Here is a 13,508-nt window from a genome sequence, read left to right on the forward strand (position 1 = left end):
TCTCATAGCAAATTGTTCAATACAAATTAGCTTAAACGGATCACTGCATAGAGGTCTGGCTTTCTTTTATTTTCAGGTAGGCAGATCAGCCCCACAATCCCAGGAGGGAACTGTTTGTGAGGTGCTTCCCATCTTGCTACTAATTTGCAGCATGACCTTGGGTACATCATTTAAGTCTATCCCCTTTGTCACACTGAACAGTTCTGGGAATAACAGAAGACTTTCTGGACTAACAAGCATGTTAAGATCCCCTTGTTCAGTGACCGACTGCATCCAGACACCATTCAGCTTACTTGTATCAAGCACTGAGATCCTTGGGCACAAGGTGAACCAGAGTACAGCTTGTTATTGAAAAGGAAAGGGATCCTGCCAAATTCATTTCAGTCCATATGTGAACTGCCTCGGACATTGCTGAAAGGCTTCAGCTCCCCTTCAATTTGGTCAGTCTCTATGTGCTACTTTGCTTTCCAGGACGTTATTTTTTAAAGGATTCTCTGGGCTTGTTATTCAAGTCCTGAAAACTCTAGCTTCATTTGCACGTCAGTGGCATCCATGTCATACAGAAGTGCAATTTTAGTTATAGAGAACAAAAGAACCAGAACTGCTTCAACAAGTATTAAGATATGGAGAGTTAGGGCATTAAGTCCAGTTTTCATTCTATTTCTGTTGCGCATTTATCAATGTCTTTTGGCTCCCTTAGGCTGGTGAAAAAGCTTGCCTAAAGAACTTTAATCATTAGAGAAACACTGGAGTACATAAGCAAGGCAGGCAGTTTGTCTCCTAAAGGCGCTATTATCTTTGTGCCAACTCAAGTGTTCTAACAAAGTTAATTTGCCCAGTAAATTGGGTTCATATCCCTCTTCTAATGTCTAACTAGCAACACTTATCCTATTAGCCACTGTAACTCAATTTCATCTTGGTAATGTAAATAAATCACTTTTTTAAACTTGTAACCTGTGAACACCTAGAATTTTTTATTCCTCTCAATGGAAAACTCAAGTCACAGTGAACATCCAGGTCTCTAACCCAGACTGCTAATAAAGATCTATTTTAAAAAAAATATTTTCTATACTCTTTAGTCATTTATACCTAACAACAATATTTTTCTAACCTATTTTTTTCAGTGTTAGATGTATGATTCAAGACTGTTGTCTGTTTTTTTAATCCAGCTATTGAGATTGTTTTCATTTCAGTTTATTAAATGTCTCATTTTAGCAGTCTTCAAGTTTAAATAGATCATGTGGGAGGGTAACTTGCAAAAATTACTTATTTATCTGTTAATCTCTTGATTACAATGGCTGCAGCTTTAAGTCTGTTCAAGGCATGTTTCCACAGTGATTCCAATTGCTAGGAGCAGTTTCCCATTCAACAGTTAGCTTAGGCAAAGTACGTCAGGAATTTTTTACCTCCCTGCTTTTTAGTTGGCCATTCAGTACACGGGGTGACGGGGAGAAGGGTTCCTGTAGTAAATGACCAAAGTTTTAAAATGGGGGTAGGAGTGAACACTAGGTAAGAACAAATGAAGATACGTTACAGAAGGCTGTCTCAGATAAACATGACAGGTATTTTGAGATTCACCAATGGGGTGTTGACCAGCTAAAATTGCTCTGAACAGTTTTAAATGGCTTCACAAATAGTAATAAATCCAACTTCCTGCACCTTCACAGATTTTCTGTATTACTCTGACCTCTCTGATTTTCAGGGCAAGTTCTATGTGATTAGAACAGCTAAATTAACTTCCTGGCATGGGGGACATGTTTTGCTTTAAAACAAAAAGTATATAAAAATGGTCAGTCTTTGTTTTGATAAATGTTTTGGGGGCCTTGCTTTTGACAAAAAAAACCCAACCAACCAACCAACCAAAAAAAAACCTTCAAAAAACCCCCATGTAAACAAAAAAAAACCCAGGAAAAAAGTATATGAAAAAGTTGTGATCAATAGTGATTTTAGCCACAAATGCTGTGCACCTTTTGAACCAAAATGATTGTCTGCGCACAAACATTTTCATGGGAAAGTTTGTCATGACTGTGCTAATTACCTGGGGAAAAAAATACCTTACTGAGCTCTCAATATACTGGTATTTCTTGTATTAGAGGCTGATGAGAAAGTAAATCGTTAACTGCAAATTCCTTTGGCAATATTTTCTCTTAAGCACAGACCTAACATTTTCAGAGTCATCAGTAGAAGGAAGGCACGGGCAAGGCCACACCACTACCGGAATGTCATCATGTTTCAAGGTCAAAGGGAAGGAGTCAACCTCCAATATGAGCCATCAGATGCAGCTCGGGGAGTTGCTTCCCACTTTGGCCACTCTTAATACGGAGCCACTTCACAGGCATTGCTAAGGATGTCACCATTCCAGTGCACTGGATGCACTGGTGTCCATGGAAAAGGGAAAATAATCAGGACAATGTGAATTACATTTTGCAATCCTGCTTTTCCATGAGGGCCATGAAATCTACCACTTACAACAAAACCCAATTTGTCCCTTTGAGCTAAATCCCTTTCTGATGCCGTTTTCCTCAGTTTTTGCATCTAGAAAGGTGACAGACTGCAGGGTAGTGAATCCACTCCCTGTGGTGCCATGTCCTTGCCTTTGCTCCCAGGGCCAGCCTGAGCTGTCCTGTGGTTTCTGTCAGCCCCAAAGATTTCCTAACAGCTCGCAGAGGCAAATTACAGCATTTCTCGCAAAAGGCAGGAGGTAGCAGTACCGTACAGCAGAAAAATCGAGTGGCTGAAGTTGGAGACACATTCTGGTTAGGTATGAGGAGCCGATGCAGTCACTGGCACAATTAGGCTCCCATGTATAGGGGCAATTCCTGCTCAACATGCCTCAGAAGCTAAGCCATCTAAGCCAAGAGACCACAAATACGAAGACATCAGGCCTAATAGACAACAGTTTTGGCAGGAACTGTGTAAAAATAAATCAGATTAAATACTAATGGGTCCTTCCTGGCCTGTCCAACAAGGACTGTGTGAACAGCATTCCTCAGCCTGTGGGCTCAAAGTGTATCGCAAAACAATCGCTTCCTGGTCCACCTGGAGAGACTGCTCAACCTCCAGGTCCCTCCATGTTCACCCTGCAGCTTGCAACTGGGTTTTTGCTGGGATCCTCCAGATGAGCAAGTTTCATCTTTCCCAAAGTGTTCCCAAGACTTTAAAATTCAGGAGCCTAAAGTTAAGTGTTCAGATACGCAGCTCTGCATTTTTGTGACCTGCTTTTGCCATAAAATGCCAACCTGGAAAAGAGCAGGCACCAACTCTGGCTTCCTGGTGGTGCAGGGAGGTGTTGTGATGGGGAATCTAAGTGACAGATGCTCCTGCACACAACTTGGCAGCCTATATTTGGATCCCCAGCTTGAAAAAGCCCTTAAGACCCAGCCATATGCTTGTCTTATAAGACGGTTACCACATCTTTGCAGCTGACAGGACTGAAAATGATCTCAGTGATTTCATCTTTCTATAGGGAAAGTAGAGCTCAAAAGGACAGTGGAAGCAGAAGTGATAAAGGCAGATGGTCATCCCTTTTTAAAGATGCTATTATCATCAAAATATCTTATCTTGTACTTTCCATTGTTTTGTATAAAGAAAGTGACTCTAAATTGGCTTTTATCACAATAGAAACTGAGATAAAGCAGCCTGATATCAAAGTAGTTCTCTGAAAGAGAGCCTGCAGTGATAGCTAAATATAATAAAATAAAAATCACTGAATGTGAAGACTTCTAAAGCACACTATAAGAGGAAGAAGGCTATAGGAAAGCAAGAGACTATTTATCTATTTATAGTTTTAACAAGTGCTGCTGAACTAAAAATTAATTCAAACCATAAAGAGTTTTCCAGCAAGCTAATATTTTCCACATGATGCTTTATTGGCTTCCCTTTTCTACATTTTCCTAGGCACAAGTTTTGTCTTCAAGCGATATTCCCTGTCATTAACATTCATGAAAGCTTTTAGAGAAATGCAGTGTATGCCTGTTCCAGTTTTCCACAGATAAATGTAAATGAAGTGTTGTGCTGTCATTGCACACAGATTAGTATCTACACGAATAATATTTTATTATGAAAAGCCTGGTTTATCATAGGTGAGTGTATAAAGGCTGCTGCGTAGCTACGATTATAGGCAGTTTTCACACCACACACATTCAGCTTCACGGAAGAATGTTTATTTTAATGGTCTCTGCACATCTTCAGCCGTATGTGACTTAAACATACAACTCTTTCTGCAGGTATTAGAACCAAGAGCCAAGCTGTCCCAGGCCTTTATCATGGTCCTGGTGTTTGGTTATTTATTTGTCTAGCACACCAGAGAATGGCTCTCACCTGGCTCGGCCCTGTGAGGACATCTGAGAAAACATTTCCTTGTCCATCTTGTCCGACTGGACAAGCAGTTGTCCAGGTGAGGAGCATCAGTCATCATGTGACTGAAACAATCCACACGAATTTCCTTGCAATTAATAGTCAACCTAAAACCTCTTTACCAAAGGAAAAGACAAGTTAACAAGTCCTGAAATATGTGCACTTAGATTTAAAAAAATCTACCACATATTAGCACCTCCACAGTAACCGGGCTTCTTAACTTATATCTGCTTTTATCTAACTTCTAAAGCCTTTGAAGACTGAGGAACTGAGTAAGAGGAAATCATTTATAGTTAAAAGAAATATAAAACTATTCAATAATACTAATGAATTCCTTATTTAAAAAAGCAAACTTTACATCTTTTGTCAAAGAAATCTGATTATTAGCCAGCTTCCCCCTAATACACAGTATTATTCCTGTGAAAAAGTAATACAGCTCTACCAGTGATCCCTTTTATTGTTCTGAGTACCCGGCCATACTCAATAAGGAAGGCTTTTGTTTTAAGATTATAGGTTTTACCATTTGGGGCTCTTTTAAAGCACCACAGGACAGGCTCTGAAGAAAACAGACTATATCAAACATTCTTTTCCTCTAATTCATATTGAAACGTTGATGAGTTTTCAGTTGACTGGTGAAACACTGAGACACTAAGTTACAAAACAAGCAAATATTTAAAAGGTGTCTCTCTCCTCAACACAAGAGTAGAAAAAGAAGGTACATTTTATGTTTTCTATTAATAATATGAGGCCATTTCCCAGGTTCAAGGGCATCCTTGCAGAAGGAAACATTGATTGGAGAGCTGGAAGGACCAGAATGTGATCGCAGTGTGCTTTTAGGGATTAGCAGCTATGTCTTTTTGGGAAGAAATTTCACTCTTTCTGACAACTGAGCTTGACAGAAATGGATTAAAGATGACACATCTCCAATATTGTATCTAATGAAAAACAAAGTACCTATTCTTAAACCAACAGGGAATATTTGTCACATATACAAACACTGTATTCTTTCACCCTCTGGTTTACATCATCTCTTTGCAGAAGTTGCTTTGCATTTGGGCTTGTATGCCTTTCATTGTAACTCTTAATTATTTACCTATTATAGTTTTGACATATTCAGTGATGTCACAGGAAAACCAGCTGTTGTTTTCAAAACACTAAGGATGAAGAATCTATTTATACACTGTTAACCAGTTTCAGCCTGGTTGCCCCACACATACATGATTCTTTTGCTGCCATATTTAGATATCCTTCCAACAGCCATGTGAAGCATGATGCCATGATCAGAGACTTTCCAAACATCCCACCTTAATTCAGTTGCAGAGCACAGAGCTAAATCTCGAAGCAGAGAATTGCAATACTCTGCACTCCCTGAGTTCTAACTTCAAAACCACTCTCCTTGCTTCCTTTGCTCCTAACTTCTGCAGGGTTGAAGCTATTCAGGGACTTCCCTCTGCAAAAATACAGGTGTAATTCTTCCAGGTTTGCAACAGTATCTTACTATTAAACCATAAATCTGTAACAATGGAAGCTGCAACACTCTCACATACATGTTTGATGTGTTTTCTTATTCAGAGGCCCTAGCAGGTAAAAGGAAGATGGATATTGTGCTTATATGGATACAGGGACAAAGTGTACAGGGCTGTAGTAATCTGAGATCTGGCATCTACTCAGGGGCTCAGTACCTTGGGCACCTATCCCAGGAGAGGGATGTGCAATATTTACTGCAATCTAATAAAGTCAATGCTGATCTTGATTATGGATCTGAAATTAAATAAACAGGTAATCTATTTCGATCACATGCAAATGTTTGCTGAAAGCTGTACCTCAAACATTTTTGCACTTGGTTTGGAAATACCAATTTCAGAATCATTCTCACTCACACACTATAAGCACATGATGGACTTGCACAGAATAATGCAAGTTACACAGTTACTGCATGCCCTGTTATTTTATCCAGTTACTTGTCTTCATTTTTTTCTCAGGGAAATTAAGTGATTTTCCTACCGGAGAAGTGGTGACAAATTTTCCTGCCTTTACGAACTGCAATATCAAATCCTTAGGGCAGACAGAAGACTTTGACTGAATGTGTCAAAGTGCGTGAGCTTCACAGAGGGAGTTCAGGAGTCATTCACAGATAGGCGATAACAGTCTCCACAGACTGCCCTGCTTCAGTGTTGATAAGCCTGAGCCCACAATGGACCACAGCCCATCTCAGCCACTGCTTCTCCCTCTCAGAGTCCCTTTGCCCATGGGCCATGGCCCCACCCAGCAGTTTCAGTGCACAAGTCCTCTTTGAACTGCTCAAGAGCTGAAGTGTCACAAGCTGGCCACAGCTGTGCTCGGAGATGTGCTGCAGGTGCAAGGCCAGGATGCTGAAGCCAGATGCAGATGCAAGCTGTCTAAATAAGCAGCCCGCCAAACCATTTTTCATCCTTGAGCAAGTCACTGATATTTACTTCTCATCCCTTAGGCAACTCTTGTGGTCTTTCCCAGCCCATGCTTCATTAAGGCATATATCTGACTCGTTTTCAGTGGCAGAGGACTGCCCAGACCAACAGAAGCGAGCACAGCAGCCGTTGCCATCAAACACTTAGAAAAATGTCTACTTTTCTTTACTGGGAAACAGTTTGTGTAAGAACACTATGTCTGGGCATGCACAACAGGCAATATGGGGCAATCTTGCCTATTGCAGTTCTGGGGCCTCAGGACTGCAAATGCATATATCATCCAAAAGGAATATCTAAGCGAGCAAAAGGAAATACCTCATATAATCACACTGTCGTGTTGTAATTATATGCGAATAATGCATGTTAACAAGATCCCCACTTCTCAGCAGCCCTTCGAGCAGTCACTTTTCAGATATCATTTGAGCAAACAGAAATAAAATCAAATCCTTTAGTGCCCACAAATATACGGTTGACATACACAATCAATAGGCAGTTACAAAGAGAGAAAAACTGCAGGAGTCTTCTTATTGGAGATAAGGAGTGGGGGGAGAAACTTTGTTTGCCCCCCCTTCAGCAAAGAAAATAAAATTGATTCATTGGTTACAGTGCAAGGAGATGAGCATCTCTAGCAGAAATTAAGGGCACAAACAAGGTCATGATACATAAAATTTCAAGCAGCAGCAGCAGACAGGACTGGCTAAACTGACTGCCATTTTAACTGTAATTGTCAATAAAACGGTCACATTAAGAGGCAGGCAGAAGGATGGTCAAAAGGTTAAGCCAGGCAGGCTGGTAGAGAAAACATAAAAAACGTCCTCTGCCACAACAAACGTCTGCAGATGGGGCTTTTCCTGCTGCTGTCCTGATGGGGAGAAGGATGGAAAACTCAGGGCAAGTAGTGGTCCTGATGGATCTCAGGCAAGCCCTGTAGGACTGGCGAGTTGAAGGCAACGAAGGTTAGTGGCACCAAAAATCATGCCTGGTATTTCTATTACTTCTAGAGCTTCTAATGAATTTCCCTGCAACTTTTCCTCTCCATTTCATTTTCCTTCATCCCCAGAGGATATACTATATGCCTTTATGTTGCAGCAAAATATTCTACAGCCACAAGGAATGGAAGCCATCTGTTCTTTGAAAGTAAAGTGTCTCAGCTAGGATTTTTAAAATTTTTTTTCTTTTTCCTTTTTTCCTAATTAATACAACTAATCTATCAGCTTGCTTGCATTCCACACACATCTTAAATACTAAGCATTTCAGCATAAGCTAGGAGAAAAAAAGTTCAATCAATCCAACATCACTGGGTTTTTTTCCTTCCAATTTTTGATTTACAGAAAGTGTTGAATATTTATGTTTATACCAGAAATCAAAATGTCCTACTTCCCACTGGGGACCCCCCCCCCTCTCCAAATCTCCTTTTTAGGAATGAGTTGCTCACAGTGTTTATTTCCCTCAAACCAAGCATCACTTCATTGCTAATTACTGTAAATTACAAGTGCAAGGGACAGCACTCCCTTATTTTCAGAGAAAGAACCAGCTGGGCTGAATGCTGGAAACTGGAAAACACAGAGTTTGATTTCCCCAGCAGAAACATCCTCTGACCGCTCCGTACATGGGAGGCTGACATAGCTTGAACTGTGAGTGAACCAAACCTGATGCTTCAGACCACTGAAAAGTCAAAAGGAGCAGCAGGAAGATTCAGCATGCTGCCAAGGGGGAAACAAATGTAGCTGGAAAGCTCTGACCTTTTCTTTAACAATGTAACATGGGGTAAGAGTATGAGGGGAAAAAGACTTATTGTACACCCAAATTTTTGCTCTGAAAATGGGCTACCCTTATATTTGAAATGGGAGTGTAGACATGGGGCCAGTGTCCAGATTGTTCCATCCACAGGATGGATGTAGGAGAGAAATGGGTGAAAAACAGGATGCCTTTGTCCTTACCCCCAGCTGACCTGATGGAGTTTGCCACTAGCATGGGCTCATTGTCCAGGGTCCAGGAGGAAGCAGAGGGTCTGATGGAGCAGAGGGTCTCTGAGACCCACTGGCTCCCAGGCATTACCAGGTGGTGTGATGGGTCGCACGTTTCCCCATGCCTTGCTTGGGTCTCCAGGCCCAAGAGGCTTCTCACAGCATCACCAGTCTGCAAGGCTGCAAAGCAACCTCAGGGCAAGAAGGGCCAAAGTCCCCAGAGACACCAAAGTGTCCATTTACTGGGCTCTTAGCAAGCCTTATTGCTCTGAGCGAGCTAATATCCTTGAAGCTCTGCCCTGTCCTCGATGGTGCCATAGCACATTCCTCCAAAACAAAAGCTGCCCACAGTTGCAGATGGCCATTGTAATCTCCCTGAGTGACATAAATAAAATAGATGGATGCAAGCAGACTAATGATCTACTACTATAGGACGCTTGGTTATGATGCATTGAAAAGAACAGCTGGTTGTCAGCAACATATTTACCAGGAATTTAAAAGACAACAACAGCCATATAATCCAGAGGATTTAATGACAGAGTGGAATGAATGCTGAATAAATGCTCCTTTTGATAAACTCACAAACATTTGGGGGATGCAACAGTGATTTATATTCTTCTGGGAGAAATAAACAAATTAAGGATTTCACGGCCTTGTGGAGACCAGATTTTGTAAATGTGAATTTCTGTGTACTTTCAGATTAACCTTTTCTCTCTTGGTATTAGAGGGAAACAAACCATGGAATTTTCAACTTGCAAGAAGCTCCAGCTTTTTGGTATTCAGTTCGCTTGTTATTCTGCCCTCCCTAAATCAAGTAAGAAAAATATGTTGCACACTCAAAATATATTGTGGAACAGAATTTCGAACCTGGTCTATAGTGAAACCATGAAATGACCATACCAAATTTTACCTTTCTGGATGTCAAAAATGTTTGAATAAAAAGTTTAGTTTCCATGGTGTCAAAATATTTCCTTGCAACATGGTAGAATCACTGCAATTCACAGTGTAGAGTATGACAGTTGCATTTAAAAATGACTTATTATCCAAACTAATACAAACAGGCAGTACTACTGATAGGTAATATGAAACTATTAAGAAAAAAGTGCTCTGTCTGAATTCAGGTGTTGGATATCTTCCTACAGAATTTTCAGATGTCAACAAAAGAGCATTTTCCAACAAAAATCATTCCAGAAAATGGCTTCGGCCAGTTCCAAAGAATGTGCCGATAACTGAAGGTACAAAAACCATGAGTCTCTGCCCCTACCCACTCTCAAGCATTGGACCTCTTGCTCTGTTTTCCCCAGTCCTGATACTTCCATACTCTCCAAAGACACAGCAACAGGCAGCATGACACAGCCTCTCCTGGCTGCAGCAGCAGTTTGCTGAGCACTGTCAGTTCTCAGCTCATTAAATCCAAGGATGCAGAAGTTGGTCCCTCCATGTGCACCCTCCAGGAACATAAACCATGAAGTTCAAGACTGGAAAAGAAGCACCTTGGTAAGTCAGCAGTTTAGGGAGCAAGCGATGCATTGTGAATCATGGCCATCATGTTCAGTGTATCAGATGGCTCCAACCCAGAAGTAAGAGCTCTCTCTCCTGTCCCACCCTGTGGGTGCTGGCAGGATTTCAAGCACATCCCCTATGGATCCCCTGACCAGATCAGGTTCTCAGGAGAATTTCCCCTCCTGCACGTGTGACTCGATGTGGGGGATGGAACTGCCCAGCGGCCTATTATGGGACAGGAAGCCCTAGATACGTAACACCACAAATCAGAAATTGCCAAAATGCTGGCAGGACTCTCCGACATGATCAGTAGGTAGAGGATCCTGCTATTTACCGACAAAACATTTTAATTATTTCTTAGCATAAGAAGATGCTGCTGTCTTTTGCTAAGTCCTTCCTGAAATGCAACGCCTATCATCCTGCCTCATCATCAGACACAAACCTTCAGCTGTAAATGTGCAGCATTTTTACTGTGCTGACATTGCTACCACTGTGCTGAATGTAGTTATTCTGTACCCTGAATAACTGCTACCAGCATTATTACTAATCTGCATTACATGAGCGTTCACAGCTCTCTGGTCGCTATCCTGAGCCAAGACACAGGCACATACTTAACCCCAAGTAGACTGCAAGCCCCACACAATCAATGGGCCAAGACTTCTGCAGCCCTCAGTTCCTGACATTTAACACTGAAAGTGGTGTTAAAACTCTTCCCCTGACCACAGTATTCAGCTATGTGAAAAGGCCATTCTTTTAGCATTGGCAAAAAGTTCATGAACTCAGCAGGGAATAGTATTGCAAGTTCACCAGGGTGCCTATTTCTCTTTCTGTTGGCTGCTGAAGCAATGATCCATATTTCCTACCCTGTGCTCCATTCCTCTGGACAGCTCACAGACTCCACCTGTTTCCCATACTTGGATCCGTTGTTGCTTAGTTGCTACATTAACACCTGAAGCAAAGATCAAGACATTGTTCTAGTGCTGTAAGCAAAAATAAAAAAGAAAACAATCCCTACTCTCATCTGAGCATGAGAAGAAGCAACAAATACAACAAGGTATGAGGGCGATAAGTCTTGAGTTATGGAGGATGATGTGGAAAGAAAAAATCCCTCTAGATTTTCATTACCGAACACATTTGAGATAAACTGGAAGAACAATAATTTCTTGGAGGGGAAATGAACTTCGTACAGTTAAGTCTGTGCTGCCAAAAGCAAAAGATAGGAATGACCTTTGCTTTTAATGTATTTGTCTTTCCATATCCATTCATAGACGGTGAACCCAGCCTATTAGCACCATTGGTCTAACACTAAAAGTCAATTTGATTTAACCATACTTGCTGGCACTGCAAACTGCCTGACTATCACTCAATTAGAAAAGAGATATTAGCTCAGGTGTTGCCTAGAATCTAGCAGCTCCCTCACCTTTGTAATGTACCCAGGATTCTGCTTTAATTCAATGTTCTGTAATCACCTGGGTTTAAATCAATCGAGGGTTGTCAAAAGCATATGGGATCAAATAAAAATGCAAAATTTGAAATACAAATAACCATTGAAGGTAGATTTTAACTGCTAATGCTGTATCATTACGGCAAAGTTGATGTCATTTACAGCAACATTAAAGCAAGTGTTATTAAGAGAAAATGAGGCATTTGTCAATGAGTGTTTTTAGTGTCATTGAAGGCCTCAGAATTAACACACTTGCAATATTTTGACTAAAACAAGCTCATTCAAAGGCTCTTTCCAGCACATTAGCATCTCATTAGACTTTGAGGATGTTTCAGATCTTCCATCCCTAACTAGTAAAGGAAGAAAACAAATTCCAATAAGAATGGTACAAAACTGTGGAAGTGTATTATTTGCTGTTGCATGTACACTTTGAGATAAAAGTACTCAGAATAGAAAGATCAGCCTTTTTACCAGAAAGTATAAAACTTAATTTCCATGGTCCCAAAAGGAAATATGAACCAAATTCTGATATCCCCAGCCATTACTGAAGAATTTTTGATTATATTAATTACCCATTAGCTTTTATAGGGCTATTTCTTCTGTGAGAATGCACCCGCTGAGATTAGAGGTCTGTCTCTGGCATCATAAAGTTAAAACAAGCTGCTAGTGAATACCACAGATGGGTATATGTTTATTGTGAGAGCATTTTTCGAATATTCAATTGCAGGAGGAAATTTCTGAAAACCAATCTGAGTTGTTTGCAGAGTCCTTAAAAAATGTATTCCTCTGTCTCTTCTCCTCCAAACACCTCTAGTATCTTGTACATATGGCTATCTCAGTACAGAAACACAGATAGGAAACCCCACCTACTGCACACTATGCCAAGAAGGACAGATAGGTTTCCCCCTGCATGGACAGACACCTGAGTTTTGCTCCCAAATACTGGTGTATCACAGGCACCCTTCCTGGACCCTTCTGTTTTCTCCTCTACTGCCTCCCTCCTGCTTCCCAGCCCAAATCCTTGTGTTTCCCACCCTCTTTAATACAATGTTTCTGAACACTGCTGCCTCAAAAAGTTGACATTTCTGCAGTACACTGCAGGGGGACTTTCTTACCACAGAAAAAAAGGTTTTAAAATTAATGTCTTGTTCTGGCTACTCACCTTTTGGTGTTCCTAACAAAAACCTATGTTATACCCAGACTACCTCCCTGTTAAACCTTATAAATGGAAGTGTGATGATGTCAGGGAAAGGCTCATGAGCACATGAAAGGTTTGGGGCACAGCTCTGGGCAGCATGGTCCAGAGCAGAGCACAAGGCTATGGCCACACTGCATCACAATGAAAGGCCCATCTGACCTGGCATCTTGTCTTCGAAAGCATCCAGAAAGGATGACAGAGGAGGAACACAATGACAAAGCAATTGCATATGTCTCAGCACTGTGACTCAGCAGGTGCATCTGTGTGGGCAGAAGCAGACAGGCTCAGTGTACGATCCAAAGAGCCAAAGCCAAAATAGTTCAGAGGCAGAAGACATGTAACAGCAATAGCACATATGCCCAGGCAAACATACCCTGCTTAAAAGATCTGCATCTTGCAGGCTACAGTTGGCATACATCTGTCCAATTCAGAGCACAGCAAGAGAAACAAACTGTGGTCTTATCTGGGATCTTACACCTGATGTTAACCAAGATGTATATGCCTAACCATTGTATGCATTCATTAGAATGCAAAGCCTTCCTCCTTCTAATATGCTGAAATGTGTGAAGAGGAACTCCAGGTTTCTTTCCCAA

The 13,508-nt window shown here is 41.1% G+C and overlaps 1 protein-coding gene across 5 annotated transcripts in view; it reads left to right on the plus strand.

Moving 5' to 3' along the window:
• The window catches only part of TECRL (trans-2,3-enoyl-CoA reductase like), a 74,472-nt gene extending 64,750 nt beyond the window's left edge, over positions 1-9,722 (plus strand). For 2 of the 5 annotated variants that reach the window (XM_074866967.1, XM_074866966.1), the window contains one exon: positions 77-9,722. In XM_074866967.1, coding sequence (XP_074723068.1) covers positions 77-352 — 276 coding nt within the window. In that variant the 3' untranslated portion in view covers positions 353-9,722. The remainder of the gene's footprint in view (positions 1-76) is intronic. The other 3 variants (XM_074866968.1, XM_074866970.1, XM_074866969.1) reach the window with 3 other exon arrangements.
• Positions 9,723-13,508: the final 3,786 nt, after the last annotated feature.

The sequence above is a fragment of the Strix uralensis genome, chromosome 4 (assembly GCF_047716275.1).
Source record: "Strix uralensis isolate ZFMK-TIS-50842 chromosome 4, bStrUra1, whole genome shotgun sequence".
NCBI lineage: Eukaryota > Metazoa > Chordata > Aves > Strigiformes > Strigidae > Strix > Strix uralensis.